The 14,797-nt window shown below is 41.7% G+C and overlaps 1 protein-coding gene across 2 annotated transcripts in view; it reads left to right on the forward strand.

The window, feature by feature from the left end:
* The first annotated feature begins 6,949 nt into the window (after positions 1 to 6,949).
* The window catches only part of LOC134801053 (uncharacterized), a 31,492-nt gene continuing 23,644 nt past the window's right edge, over positions 6,950 to 14,797 (forward strand). The window contains exons 1-4 of one of the 2 annotated variants that reach the window (XM_063773580.1): positions 6,950 to 7,058; positions 8,943 to 9,025; positions 9,646 to 9,722; positions 11,449 to 11,553. In XM_063773580.1, the coding sequence (XP_063629650.1) occupies positions 7,022 to 7,058; positions 8,943 to 9,025; positions 9,646 to 9,722; positions 11,449 to 11,553 (302 nt within the window). In that variant the 5' untranslated portion in view covers positions 6,950 to 7,021. The remainder of the gene's footprint in view (positions 7,059 to 8,942; positions 9,026 to 9,645; positions 9,723 to 11,448; positions 11,554 to 14,797) is intronic. The other variant, XM_063773581.1, reaches the window with a different exon arrangement.

Consider the following 14,797-nt stretch of genomic DNA (forward strand, 5'->3'; position numbering starts at 1 on the left):
CCTTTTTGTGCTCGTATCATCCCGTCATCTCCTTTTGCCTTAAATGTTTAAGATAAAAAGATAAGATAAGATATATTTATTTCATTATAAAACACATTATAAATTTGCCTTAAATCAAACCTAAAACGTATTACTATAATGATCGTCAGAGATTACGTTCATGCAAAGGAATACAATTATGTATAATTATTATTCTCATAGCATAGTATATTACAATTATTATTAGGATCAGTTATATACAATGAAGGATTAAGTTTCAACAAACACTACTAATATTATGTATGGGTCATAGCTCAAATATTGTGGTCAAATTATAATTTATTGTTTGAATTAGAGTTGAAACACTTCTGTTGCGAGACAACAGAAGTGTTTTCACTCTTAAACGGAATAAACTTTCGCTTTCTATATTTTTAATATTGTATGGTAACTTATTATAGAGTTCACATCCCATAGGGTCGGGTAAGCGCCTACTCATCTTCAACCTATATTTAGTTGGTATAATATCCAGAGATCGTTTGGTTTGGCGGGGATTACATTGTGATCGTAGCTTAAACTGTTTAATGTTTTTTCTTACATATAAGATTATTTCCATTATGTATACAGAGATTGAACTTAAAATACTTAATTTTTTAAAGTGCTGTCTACATGGATCCCGAAACTTAGCTCCCAGTAGTGTTATTGATATAAAATCTCCAACGGGACATACTCTGTGGCTGGAAGCTGCATTATGCACCAGCATGCGTCCACACTACACCTCGCATTGGTTGCATGCCAACATTGCATTGCAGCTCGAAATTGTGTTATCAACGCCGAATCCAGGCCTTAGTGGCACTTACAATGGAGTCTAAAGTAGAGATGCCACGAATATTCGGCAACTATTCGGTATTCGGCCTATTATGCCACTTTGCCGAATATTCGGTATTCGGCCGAATGTTGCATACCTACTATTCGGCCGAATACCGAATATCTATTGCACCTATACCTAAAAAGAAAAAAATCACAAAAAAATAACCAAATACTAGCTATATTTAATATTTAAAATGTATTCTTGGAAAGGGCTTAATTACGAAGGCACGTTTCTGAGCATTTGTTGATTAGAAAATATTTTATTTTTATCATGGGTCTGATTTGATTGACTCTAACTACATTAATTAATTATGTTCAACATAAAAATATAAATCTTAGCAAACGTTGTGCTTTGTTGGCGAACAGTTTTCGTAATAAATGTTCACATCTCATGCCGAATATTCGGTCGCCGAATATTCGGTATTCGGACGAGAGGGGGGCCGAATATTCGGTATTCGGTATTCGGCCTAATTCACTATTCGGGGTATCTCTAGTCTAAAGCATAAAGGCCACCCCACACTAGCATCTGTAGGGAATATTACGCAAAACTCTGCGTAGAGGGCGTCACTCGCATACTCACAGGCCCTACCGCTAAAACACGAAAATCGATAATTCGGTTTCTGCCTCTCTATCACTCTTGCTTATTCGATTGATAGAGAGGCAGAAAACGAAATTTCGATTTTCGCGTTTCGCGGTAGGCCACCTGTAAACAAACCGCCTTGATGCATCAATGTAGTGAAAACCTGTCAAAAAACTGTTTAAGGCCTAGTATGTATAAGTTACTCTATGCTTTTACTCTATGTTTAGTGCTGCACTCTGGCGGCAGAACATTGCAGTAATACTCCCTATTGAGCGTCGGCGTCTAGTCAGCGCTATGCAAAATGGCGTCACCGCGCAGTTGCGTCAACGTTGCGTCGAACAGCAGCCATAGAGTTGATTAGACGCCGACGCTCGGGAGACGCTAGTAGGGGGCTACTCATAAATTACGTCATTTCAAATTAGGGGGGGGGGGGGTCTGGACATCGGATGATGGTAGCCTTACGTAGGAGGAAACGTGGTCATTCGAAGCATGATTTTTGTATGATTTGGGGGGGGGGGTGTCAAAAATCGATGACGTAATTTATGGACAGCCCCTAGCTCGCTCTTAAGGTGTCATTTTTTTCGCACTTAATGTGACGATCTGCTGGCGTTATTTATTTAAAATTCAAATCAGGCAACAAGGCCCATATTACAAATGCCTTACAGACTAACATACTTATGTATTTTATAAACATAAAACTAAACACTATTTATGCGACAAAACGGCGTGGCTCCGTTGAATCGGCTGCTCTTGTGTCGGATTCGGCAGTTTGCCCGGTAATCGAGCTCACTCTACCTTTCAAAGTGTAATGTTTGAAAACACACCCCGAACTTATCAATAGGTACACTAGATTGTAATAATACCCTTGGTAAAATGTGGCACATTAGTATACCTATAACAAAAATACACGCACTTTGTCCTTGTTTCACGTATGAATTAGTAATGACACGTCACGTCTCTCACCGCCTGACGCCAATGTAATACGTGATTTGTAGGCCGGGGGTTGTCTTTTAGGGGTTAGACTTATTTGGATCAAAAGTAGAGTGACGGCCTGATTCTAATTTTAATAAACGTCAAAAATTAGATCTCGACACAGAATAAGTAGGTAACTAATAGTACTACCGTACAGAAAGTACACTTCCTACAAAACCGAAGTTTGACACCGATTCAGGGTCGAATCATGATATCCCTTTCTAACTTATGGCACTACCCTTTTCGACTATTTAGGTTTGTCAAAATTCAAGGAAAGGAGCCTAGTTTGCCCGAAGTCAGGAGTGTCTCCCCACTGATCTCGATACGATATGGATCGGATCTGTCAGTGTCAAAAGTGACGGTTTTGTTTGAAGAAATGTGTGTTAATTCGTTCGTTCGTGAAGTCTAATTTTTGACGTTTATTAAAATTAGAATCGGCTCGTAAGTGTAGGTACAGTCAGCAGCAGAAGTTACTAAGCGGGCCAGGTGTTCAAAACGATCTTGACGCGACTTTATTGTTAAGAGAATAAGAGTGTGTCAAGGTAATTCTGAACACCTCGCCCGCTTAGCAACTACTACTGCTGACTGTACCTACCGTTCGGATTCGGATAAGTGGAAAAATTACTGCCTTGGGTGAGACTTGAACTCACGGCCTCTGGATAATTTACTACAGCATGCAGCAGTAATGCAGCGTGACATTACTGCTGACTGCATTACTCGATGCAGAAATCGATGTTCTTGCCTAGATTTTTGACATTTGCGGCAGTAATGCAATATCTTGCTGCAATATTGCAGTATTAATGTTCATGTAGTCCATAGTTTACGGTGATCACTTATCACCAGACGGGCTGGGCTGTATGCTTGTTTGCCATGCAATATACAAAGTGCGTCAGTTTTAAAATTCTTATGCCTAAACTATATTCTAAAAACGTCTGTAGCCAGCAGTGTAGTAGGCTGATGATGATGATTAATATTAAACATAAATTAACTAACCAATAAACCACCCCTTTTTAATTGAAACGTCCATGATTGATGGGGTTGTGCGTGATAGATTGTACAGCTTTTACGATATTAGTCTGCCGTTTTTAGGGTTCCGTACCCAAAGGGTAAAAACGGGACCCTATCACTAAGACTAAGACTCCGCTGTCCGTCCGTCCGTCTGTCTGTCTGTCACCAGGCTGTAACTCATGAACCGTGATAGTTAGACTGTTGAAATTTTTACACATGATGTGTTTCTGTTGCCGCTATAACAACAAATACTAAAAACAAAATAAAAATAAAGGGTCGTAATAGATGATTTTACTTTATGCTCTAGAGCATAAAATGCGATTTTATGTCGTCTACGCACGACATAAAGGTGCACTTTTTGAGCATGAGAAGTGAAAAGTAATTTTCATGCAACAACTACTGTCATATTTGCCGTCAAAACAATATGGCGGTAAAAAAAGTTGTATACCTCCAAGTTGGCCACCCTGTATTATAAATATTTAAGTGGAGCTCCCATACAACAAACGTGATTTTTTTATTTAATAGTCACGTATAAACAAGAAACTGTCACCACCATCTAAATTTGGAATTCGTAACCAATTATTTATTATTGCCCAAATTGAAGGGCTTACCTTGTGACAAATTGTACAAGTTGCCTTTAGTCGCACCTGGGCAAGCTCACCGAAAGAGAAAGAGACAAGCTCATGTTTAACAAAGAGTACGATAAATATGAATGGAATGCGAAAATTAATCAAAAATAACAGATTTCTTCGTAGGTATATAAATAAATATGGAAGTTTTTTTTCTTTTGTATAACCTATCTCATCATCATTCTCTTGCCCTTGTCCCATTCACTTGGGGTCGGCGCAACACGTCTTTCTCTTACATACCTCTCTGTCGCCCGTCATCTCATCATTCAATTCATTCACTTGCGTTCGTTTCAAATCATCTCTCACACACACCTTTTTTTTTTAGGGGGGAAAATGCATTTCGCATACCACCCGGGTGCGGGTGACCCGAGTGGTTATATGGGACTCCCGTCTAGGCTAGGCTAGGCTAGGCTAGTAATGAGGCACACGGTAAACCCACTAAAAACCGCCCCATATGCCGCTTCGCCGCCCTATTGGTGGGGTTACAGGAACGCTTGCGTACTCATCCGCGACCCCACCGGCGGCAGCCGCCCACGAGCGGCTCCTTCGCAAGTGCCCGAAGGCCCTTCACGCTAGGCGCGCCAGATGGTTCGACGCGCCTTCCTCCTAGGCCTCCGTTCTGCACTGTAGCGGACACCCCCGAGCCCGCCACAAGGAAGCCACGGGCGCCAGAAAGTTCTCCGGCGCCCGGCGACAGATCAGGTCTATGGTTCTGTCGCAAAACCACAATTCGGCTGCAGAGGACAGGGAGAACGGCACATAGTAACACAGACACTCCTCTTCCTCTGCAGCCCCACCAACGCCATGCACTACTACAGCGGAACGGCCCCGCCAAGTTCGCAGGGGATAGGGCGAGTGGCGATCGTAATACCTTCACGCCTCTTCCCCTGCGATCCCACCTCGGCCGCCGAGGATAGGGAGAACGGCTCACCGCAATACCGACACTCCTCTTCCTCGTCGGTCCACCTCCAACGCGTCACAGGCGGGCTTAACAAGCCCACTTGGAGCGTCCTCCTCGGGCCAGCCCGCCCCTCAAACAGGCCGGCCCTGGTTGCCTCTTCGCTTCACCGTGGGTGACCAAGCCACGGTTACTAAGCCCCTCCACCACAACAAGGTGAGCAACCCGCGCGGGGATCTCTCACACACACTAGTATAACCTCAGTATAACCTGTCTATAGTTATATAATAGCATTGTTCACAATCACAACATTTTGAACTTTGTGTGTATGTACATTCGTTCATCATTAATCAACTTTCCAAATTTCTAGACCTCAAACCGAAACCTTAATGCTGAATTAAGTAACTCCGTGATCCACAACAGATTTTTACAGTCGCCGTCAGATAGATAGATATATCGGAGCGGCTAAGGCGCTCACAAATATCTGAACACGCCTCTATTGTCAGGGCATTAGAGTGCATGTTCAGGTATTGTGATCACCTCGGCTCTCCGATATATCAGATGGCGACTGTACATACAAATTGATTAATGGGACTTCGCATAATAACGGATTTGGCATAATTAATCTTAAGTCGGGACGCACGCAAACTTTGTCTGATATTGATTTGATGTAATATTTTATATTCCTGTCGGCGGCCGATCGTTAAATCAGGCAGATATTCAAATTCCTAGGCATATCGTGAATTGTGAAAATCATTGTCTCGTTCCCTGAGTCAACGGAGGCAGCTATCTGAATATGAATTTTTGTACCACTTTTTTGCAATTTGCGCAAAATTTGCCAAAAGCCGCGGCCGGACAAGAGCAGTAAGCAGTTAAAGCTACTAAAAGTCACAGTTTTGAATAATTCACGGTCACTTTCACTAGACTTATATCGACCGGGATATGAACCGTGATTACCTTTTGTATTGTTGTCGAGCCCCCGATATTTCGACGCAGTTACATGCATCTTGTTCACGGGTAACTGTGATGAATTGATGATAGCGGGTGGGTGTCAAAGTTGTGTAGACCGCACTCGGTCTACTCTCAATCTTGCTCGTCGGCAAAAAAGACCAAAAAGGTCGGTTAAAAGTCAGCTACCCCTACCGAGTAATTTAATTTTTTTTATCAGGTAGGGTTTTAAGCAGTCGGCCATCGGACTAATACTTTTGAACAAATAAAAATCCCAATGGTATACTCATGCCTGACCTGCGGTTTTTGAAGTCGGTTAAAAAGTCGCCAGATTTTATATTATTCATCCAATTACGAGTATGTTGTAGATATCAGTGATATCCCATTCCATTTAACTTTTCAATTATTTCGAGCCGCTAACGAATCGGAATTTATGTTTTCCACTTAAAATTTATGTTTTATAAATGCGAAAGCAACTGTATGTCTGTCTGTCTGTTAATTTTTTACGCTTAACCCTTAATTTGCTACAAAAAAAGTGAAAGTACCTAGTGAGTTCAAGTGTTGTCTCAATAGTCCTAATGGTTATAGTTAGGATAAAAATACAAAAAACCGGCCAAGTGCGAGCCGAAATCGCGCACGAAGGGTTCCGTACCCTTACGCAAAAAACGGCAAAAAAATCAAGTTTGTTGTATGGGAGCCTCACTTAAATATTTATTTTATTTTGTTTTTAGTATTTATTGCTATAGCGGCAACAGAAATATATCATCTGCGAAAATTTCAACTGTCTACCTATCACGGTTCATGAGTTAAAGCCTGGTGGTGACAGACAGACGGACAGCGGAGTCTTGGTAGGTAATAGAATCCCGTGTTTACCCTTTGGGTACAATGGGTACGGAACCCTAAAATTTAAGGGTTAAACCACTGAAATGATTTAGATAAATGACATCAAGATAGTTTGAGGCTCGAGGAAGGGCAAAGGATTATTTTTATCATCATCATCATCTTATGCAGACGAAGCCGCGGGCAAAAGCTAGTCGTACCTATAATAATTAAACATGAAATCTCAAAGTAAAAATAATAATTATTAAGACGTAACGTTGTTTTTTTTTTATTTAACATTTTGTTTTTGCGTGCGCTGCGATGGCTTTGTGGTTATTACTTATTATTGGTTCACAAAGTGAGTTCTAGATATTATGCAATGGGTTATATGACAAATATAATAATAATTCAGCCTAGGTATATACGTCCCACTGCTGGGCACAGGCCTCCTCTCATGCGCGAGGCTTGGGCTATTGTCCCCACGCTGGCCCAATACAGATTGTGGACTTCACTTACACCTTTGAATTTCGTTGCGGATGTAATGTAGATTTCCTCACTATGTTTTCCTTCACCGAAAAGCTATTGGTAAATATCAAATGATATTTCGGACATAAGTTCAGAAAAACTCATTGGTACGAATGAGCCAGCGACCTCCAGAATGAAAGTCGGACGTCGCGCGTCGTAGGTATCCACTCGGCCACCACCGCTTTTATATGAAAAATATTGTACCTATAATATTTGTCCAATAAACATGTTTAGCGGATGGCGCTGGGCATAAAATACGGCGTTGGGTGAACAAGAGATTTCCTTTGGCAGGATTGGTCCTTAGGAACCAAGGATGGATTTAAGAAGTGGAACCACCGAGATTTTTGATGTAAATTTTTAGGGGTGGGGGGGCTCTCAACTTGATCTTGATATCTATATCATTTAAGCTACTAGGCCAAGTTTGGTATCGTTTTCGTATAAATCGGGGATGCCGAATTCATTTCTGATATCATAATGACACCATTCCGAAGTAAAAACACATAAAATATGAAAAAAATACTTTTTTTTTAATTCCTCTTCACGCTTAAACCGCTAAACCAATTTAGTTAAAATTTGGTACCGAGATAGTTTGAGTTCCAGGGAATAACATAGCCTACTTTAAATCTCAAAAATCATCCTTTAAGGATGTGAAAAGCGAGGTGGAAATTTGTATGGGGATTCAATAACCGCTGAACCGATTTAGATAAAATTTGGTATAGAGATATTTTTAGTCCCGTGGAAGAACATAGGATAGTTTTTATTTAAAAAAAATCTCTTAAAGGTGAAAAGGAAGGTGTAAGATTGTATGGGGAATCAATAACGGCTAAACCGATTTAGATGAAATCTATGTCTACATCTTTGATTTACTTGAAAATGATACTAAACTTGACATAGAACCTAAACTTAAACAATTATTAACATCAGACGTCGCCGACGCTTAAAACCCCCCCACCCCCCACCTGCATCAAAAATCTGGGTGGCTCCACTTCTTAAATCCATCCTTGGGTCCTAAGGACCAATCCTGCTAAAGGAAATCTCTTGTTCATGTAACGCCGTGGTTGACCTTTTTATGCTCTGAGCACACTCAACTAGTTTGAAAACACGAAATTCATTCGACCCTGAATCGCTGTCAAACTTCGGTTTTTAGGAAGTGTCCTTTCTGTACGGTAGTACTATTATCTATTTTGTGCCCACGAGGCACCTGTTGTGACGACACAGAGCGCACGCTTGTTTAATAAATAAATAAATTTACTCAGAATGTCAATACTTTTTTTTCGCCAATATGCAGTAGTCAGGCATTGAAATGTTTTTTTCATCACACTTGCTCGAAAAAGATCTTATTTCATGCAGGTGTACTGAAGGACAAAGGCCTATATTATTTTTCCGCGGGAGTTATAGATTCTGAAAAAAAAAGCTATAACTCACGAGTGAGTTATGGCTTTTTTTTAATTATGTCACTAATTTATACGAAAAAAGTAGTTTTTTAAATGAGTTTTACATTGAAAATACTGACGTTTATAAATTATTTTTTATGTGTATGTTTAAAAATATTTAATTTGATTAATTTAATAGCCGTTTAAATTATTTTTGACACAATTTTCGATTATGGCTGAATCCGGGTGGGTCTGTCTGTGCCTTCGAATCCTCAGTTATAGACCTCGTTTACAAAATCTCGCTTACCCCCCACGTTGCACAATGTACTATTTCCGACTTTCAGCATGGTGTCTAACAATGTGCCCGCCAGTTCACAAACACGGGAGAGGTTGCCACTTGGCCAGTGAGCTTTTATACATCAACCAGGTAACATCATAACCCTATAGTAGACCCAAACCAAACGGACGACTGGGATCATATCTCTATCTCTCTCACTCTACCTTCAACCATGCGAGGGTGAATGAGAAGTTTTATGACCCCGGTCGTCCGTTTGGTTTGGGTCTACTATAGTGTACAGGGTGTTAATTTCACAAACACGGGAGAGGTTGCCACTTGGCCAGTGAGCTTTTATACGTCAACCAGGTAACATCATAACCCTAGTATACAGGGATATTTAGTCACCCTGCAATAATTTACGGGGTGAATATATAGGTCATACTGAGCAACTTTTACTGTGGTACCAACCCCGAACTCGCAAAAAAGACCGAATGTTATAATTCGTTGATCATTAATAAAACTATTTCATATTTATACAAAAATATGTTTTATAAATTATCACGAATAATTTTCACTAGGTACCCTACACCAGCTACACCTCGGGCCTTGAAATCCTCGCAACGCTCAAGATTACATTTTCGATCCACTCGCTACGCACGTAGTTAAATTTTGTATAATTCGCTTGCTCGGGTATAAATAATAGCCCGAGAGGTTAAACAACTTTGCCTCCATGTAAAACAAATGACTATTAATGAATTATAACTTGGCAGATAACCGCGAGAAACAGGCGCCTACTGCAAGACCTATCCATATCCACAACAGATAAACCGACCCTCAGACAAGGAGGGTGAGACACATACACATTTACATTATATTAACAAATAAATTTATTAACAACATTTTTAAATGTGGCTGAGTGCTACCTGTTTGATTTATCCCATCCAGATGATAAGGAAATGAAAACAAAAAATAAAAGATGGTAGCGGTATCCGAATATGAACTATCTCTTCATCCTTTCCCATAAGGCATAGGACTAATGGTTGGGTATTTAGGTCACAACGGTAACACTTACGTGAATTAAGTATTTCGTCGGTGCGAATAAAAAAATCGCTACCTATGTGTTTTTCTACGATTTTTTGATTTTGTCATATTTTAATTCCTTTTTTCTACTCGCGTACTTTTATTTGTTATTTAAAGGGTCGTGCACACACCTTTAAAACCTTATAGTTGTCAAGACAAGTCTTTAGTCTATTCCCCAAAAAAGAATTTGTGCATACACGCAGTATCTTTTTGGCGATTTTACGATACTTCGTGTAATGACCACTTAAAAATGTCATTTTTTTTTATTTCTTTCATTCTTTTCCCGACCGTACCCTCTATTTTTGCTACTTCTTGAATTAAAAATATTTGTTGAATTTACAATTTTATTTCAAAGTAAGTGCTTGGTCGTAGAAAAAGTATTGTATGCAACGTTGTTTAACTGAGTCAAAAAATACTCGTCGCGTCTTTATTAACAATTTTCGGCTTCGCCTCAAATTGTTACTCACGCCACTCGCCTTTTTTGACGTCTCTTAAACAACGGTTGCATAAAATACTATTTCAATTTCCCGTCGACCTATATAAATATTTTTTTAATATCTTTATCAGTTTTGAAAATAATTAACAAAATTTGTACAAAAAAATAGCTTTGTGATTTTTTTAGCACATAACGAAATTAAATGTCTTGTTTTCCGTCGAGGCTTATTGGCGATAATGTTGCACATGGCGATTTATAGACCCGAAAATCCGCTATGTATCATTTCTCGTACTTACTACGTTACTTTGGCAACAAACCGCTATGTGTAAACTTTACACATGACGATTTCAAGTGAACCAAATTTAAGTCGCTATGTAGCAAAATTCTGGTTAAAATAATTAATATTGTAAAAATTTATGAAAAAAACTGTTTATTTTCTTCATAAGTATCATGTAAAAACCATTGATCTACCAGAAAAAAAAATACAGGTACAACAAATACATACAATAAATACAACCCTTGATGGACCCGAAACATGTCGCCAACAGCGACATGTTTCGGGTCCATCAGGGGCTCTTCTTCAGGCTCGAGTGCTCGCGACGGTTGCACTCCGTGCATTGCGCGCGCCGCGCCGCTCGCTTCACCGCTCGTTGCGCGCGCGCTGAGATGGCGTGAACGGGGGGCGCGGGGCAGTTTGCAGCCGGAATCGTCAGGTGAAGGTCTAGTAGGGCGGCCGTATCGACCAAAGTCAAGTACACTGTACTCACTGTATCCACGCGACCGTCACAACACAACACACTTCCCGCTTAACACAAGGTACATAAGTGTAACCTTTGTGATCTAAATATTTTAAAATTATGCCTCACGAGAGTTTGATTTCTATTAAAATAACTAGTGGGGTAGTTAAGGATGACTCACGCTACCGGGCCGAGGCGTCCGACATGTCATTTTCTATGACTGCTGATTGGTGATCATGTGGTGTTTTTAAGCTCCGGCCCGGCTCCTTTACTTGGTGATTTGTACCTATTTTAATTGGTGATTTGTATGATTTTGTCAGCAGTGAAAAAGAAAAAACAGGATTGAAGGGTACAACGAAACTATATTGGAACGTTTCTCACGAACGATGCGACTACGAGAGGATCCGCTGTTTGAGGGCATACGCGTAAGTACGGTCTACATATGGGGTAAAGGCTCAGCCATGCACCAGTAGTCAGCCTTTCTTGCCTATTTTTGGCTGTAAATAATATAGTTTTTCTAATTTTCAATATCAAAAATAGATAATATTATAGATTGATAAACTATAAATTGAACAATACCTTAATTTTTAAAAGAATTCTCTACCATGATTGTGGATCAAAGACACTAATTCAAAGAAGTGGTGTCGCCTGACATGAAGGGTTATGAGATAAGTACCTATGCGCCATTTTTTTTGGAGTAAGTATCACATGGTATTTTGATAAGACGATAGCAGCCGAATCATACTTTCTTTACGTCTTAATTTAAATTGTATTATAACCATGATGATTAGCGATGTACGGATACCGATACCGATATATCGGCATCGCCGATTCAAATACACCAGATATCACGGTTCGAAAACGCAACAGACTATCTGCTAATATGTACCTATGTAAATATGAAAAAAATAAGTTTAAAAACTAAAACCCGACTACTGCAAATCGCGCTCTAAAAAGTATGAAACAAGACAGAATTCTTATCTGAAATTATCATACAGGAAAATTATAAGAGTTATCATTTTTTTATATATTTACAGAGATATTCAAAGGATCGCCGTGGACGTATGCCACGATTATAAACTTTAAGGTAAAGTGGCATACGACCACGGCTATCCTCTGAATCTCTGTAAATATATAAAAAATGATAACTCTAAGGCTAAGGCTTTGGGAACGCGTACATCGTGCTTCGTACGTCGTGCTACGCCCGACTCTTTTAGTATGAGGGCGCCGAAGGCGCCCGGCTTTGGAACGCATACAGCGAGCCTCGTAGGTCGGGCTACGCCCGACTAGTTTAGTATCAGGGCGCCGAAGGCGCCCGGCTTTGGAACGCGTACATCAGGCCTCGTACGTTGGGCTACGTCCGGCTCTTTTAGTATGAGGGCGCCGAGGCTTTGGAACGCGTACATTGTGCCTCGTAGGTCGGGCTACGCCCGACTAGTTTAGTATCAGGGCGCCGAAGGCGCCCGGCTTTGGAACGCGTACATCGGCCTCGTACGTTGGGCTACGTCCGGCTCTTTTAGTATGAGGGCGCCGAAGGCGCCCGGCTTTGGAACGCGTACATTGTGCCTCGTACGTCGGGCTACGCCCGACTCTTTTAATATGAGGGCGCCGAAGGCGTCCGGCTTTGGAACGCGTACAGCGAGCCTCGTACGTTGGGCTACGACCGACTCTTTTAGTATGAGGGCGCCCGGCTTTGGAACGCGTACATCGTGCCTCGTACGTCGGGCTACGCCCGACTCTTTTAATATGAGGGCGCCGAAGGCACCCAGCTTTGGAACGCGTACATCGTGCCTCGTACGTCGGGCTACGCCCGACTCTTTTAATATGAGGGCGCCGAAGGCACCCGGCTTTGGAACGCGTACAGCGAGCCTCGTAGGTCGGGCTACGTCCGACTCTTTTAGTAAGAGGGCGCCGAAGGCGCCCGGCTTTGGAACGCGTACATCAGGCCTCGTACGTTCGGCTACGTCCGACTCTTTTAGTATGAGGGCGCCGAAGGCACCCGGCTTTGGAACGCGTACATCGTGCCTTGTACGTCGGGCTACGACCGACTCTTTTAGTATGAGGGCGCCGAAGGCGCCCGGCTTTGGAACGCGTACATCAGGCCTCGTACGTTGGGCTACGACCGACTCTTTTAGTATGAGGGCGCCCGGCTTTGGAACGCGTACATCGTGCCTCGTACGTCTGGCTACGCCCGACTCTTTTAATATGAGGGCGCCGAAGGCACCCGGCTTTGGAACGCGTACAGCGAGCCTCGTAGGTCGGGCTACGTCCGACTCTTTTAGTATGAGGGCGCCGAAGGCGCCCGGCTTTGGAACGCGTACATCAGGCCTCGTACGTTCGGCTACGTCCGACTCTTTTAGTATGAGGGCGCCGAAGGCACCCGGCTTTGGAACGCGTACATCGTGCCTTGTACGTCGGGCTACGCCCGACTCTTTTAGTATGAAGGCGCCGGAGGCGCCTGGCTTTGGAATGCGTACATCGTGCTTCGTACGTCGGGCTACGCCCGATTCTTTTAGTATGAGGGCGCCGAAGGCGCCCGGCTTTGGAACGGGTACATCGTGCTTCGTACGTCGTGCTACGCCCGACTCTTTTAGTATGAGGGCGCCGAAGGCGCCCGGCTTTGGAACGCATACAGCGAGCCTCGTAGGTCGGGCTACGTCCGACTCGTTTAGTATGACGGCGCCGAAGGCGCCCGGCTTTGGAACGCGTACATCAGGCCTCGTACGTTGGGCTACGTCCGGCTCTTTTAGTATAAGGGCGCCGAAGGCGCCCGGCTTTGGAACGCGTACATCGTGCCTCGTACGTCGGGCTACGCCCGACTTTTTTAATATGAGGGCGCCGAAGGCGCCCGGCTTTGGAACGCGTACACCTAACAAACAATTTGGTCGTATATCAAGTTGCTATACGACTTGAAGTATTATAAAAGTAGCATTACAGTCGTCATTTTGACTAATGGTGCATTATGCAACTAAATAGTCGGATAAACTTATTGTCGTGTAGCAAGGTCGAATAAATGGGGACTCCCTCTGGTCGCATAACAACTTTTGTCATATTTTTAATTGTCATAACACTTTATGCATAAAATTGTAAGTCATAAAAATCTTTAGTCAGAATTATTCCTATGCATAATTGGGTTTTTATCATAAATGAGTTATGTCATAATTTTTATAGTCATTAATTTAATTTGCATAAAATTTTAAGTCATCTGCTTGATATCCATAAGTATTTTTCGTTCTAAGTATTGCAGTGCATAGTATTAATATAGACATAAAAAAAAGTTATATATTTAGTTGTCATAATATGTTTTTTTCATAAATGTTACAAAGCATTAATAATAAATATGTATGGTTGTGAGCAACTTACGAAGGAGAGGAGCCCCCTCCAGTAGGAGAAACAGTTTTATAAAATAAACTAATCAAAGTAGGTAGGTTAGGTTCGTTAGGTTTCTTTAGATGCCCGAAGGGCAAACTACGCAGAAATAGGAGCCCCGCGTGAGCGGGGCTCCGTCGAATTGTTTGGACGGAGATTAGGGATTAGGGAAAAGGTTTTTTTCGAGGAGTTGTTGAGAGGCTAAAATTATTTATGTAAACCATTATGGTTGAAAATTATTATGCTACAAAACGTTATACGTAAAAACATTATAAGTATCGATAAATATGCTTTTAGTTG

Source organism: Cydia splendana, chromosome 21 (assembly GCF_910591565.1).
Source record: "Cydia splendana chromosome 21, ilCydSple1.2, whole genome shotgun sequence".
In the NCBI taxonomy this organism is placed as follows: Eukaryota; Metazoa; Arthropoda; class Insecta; order Lepidoptera; family Tortricidae; genus Cydia; species Cydia splendana.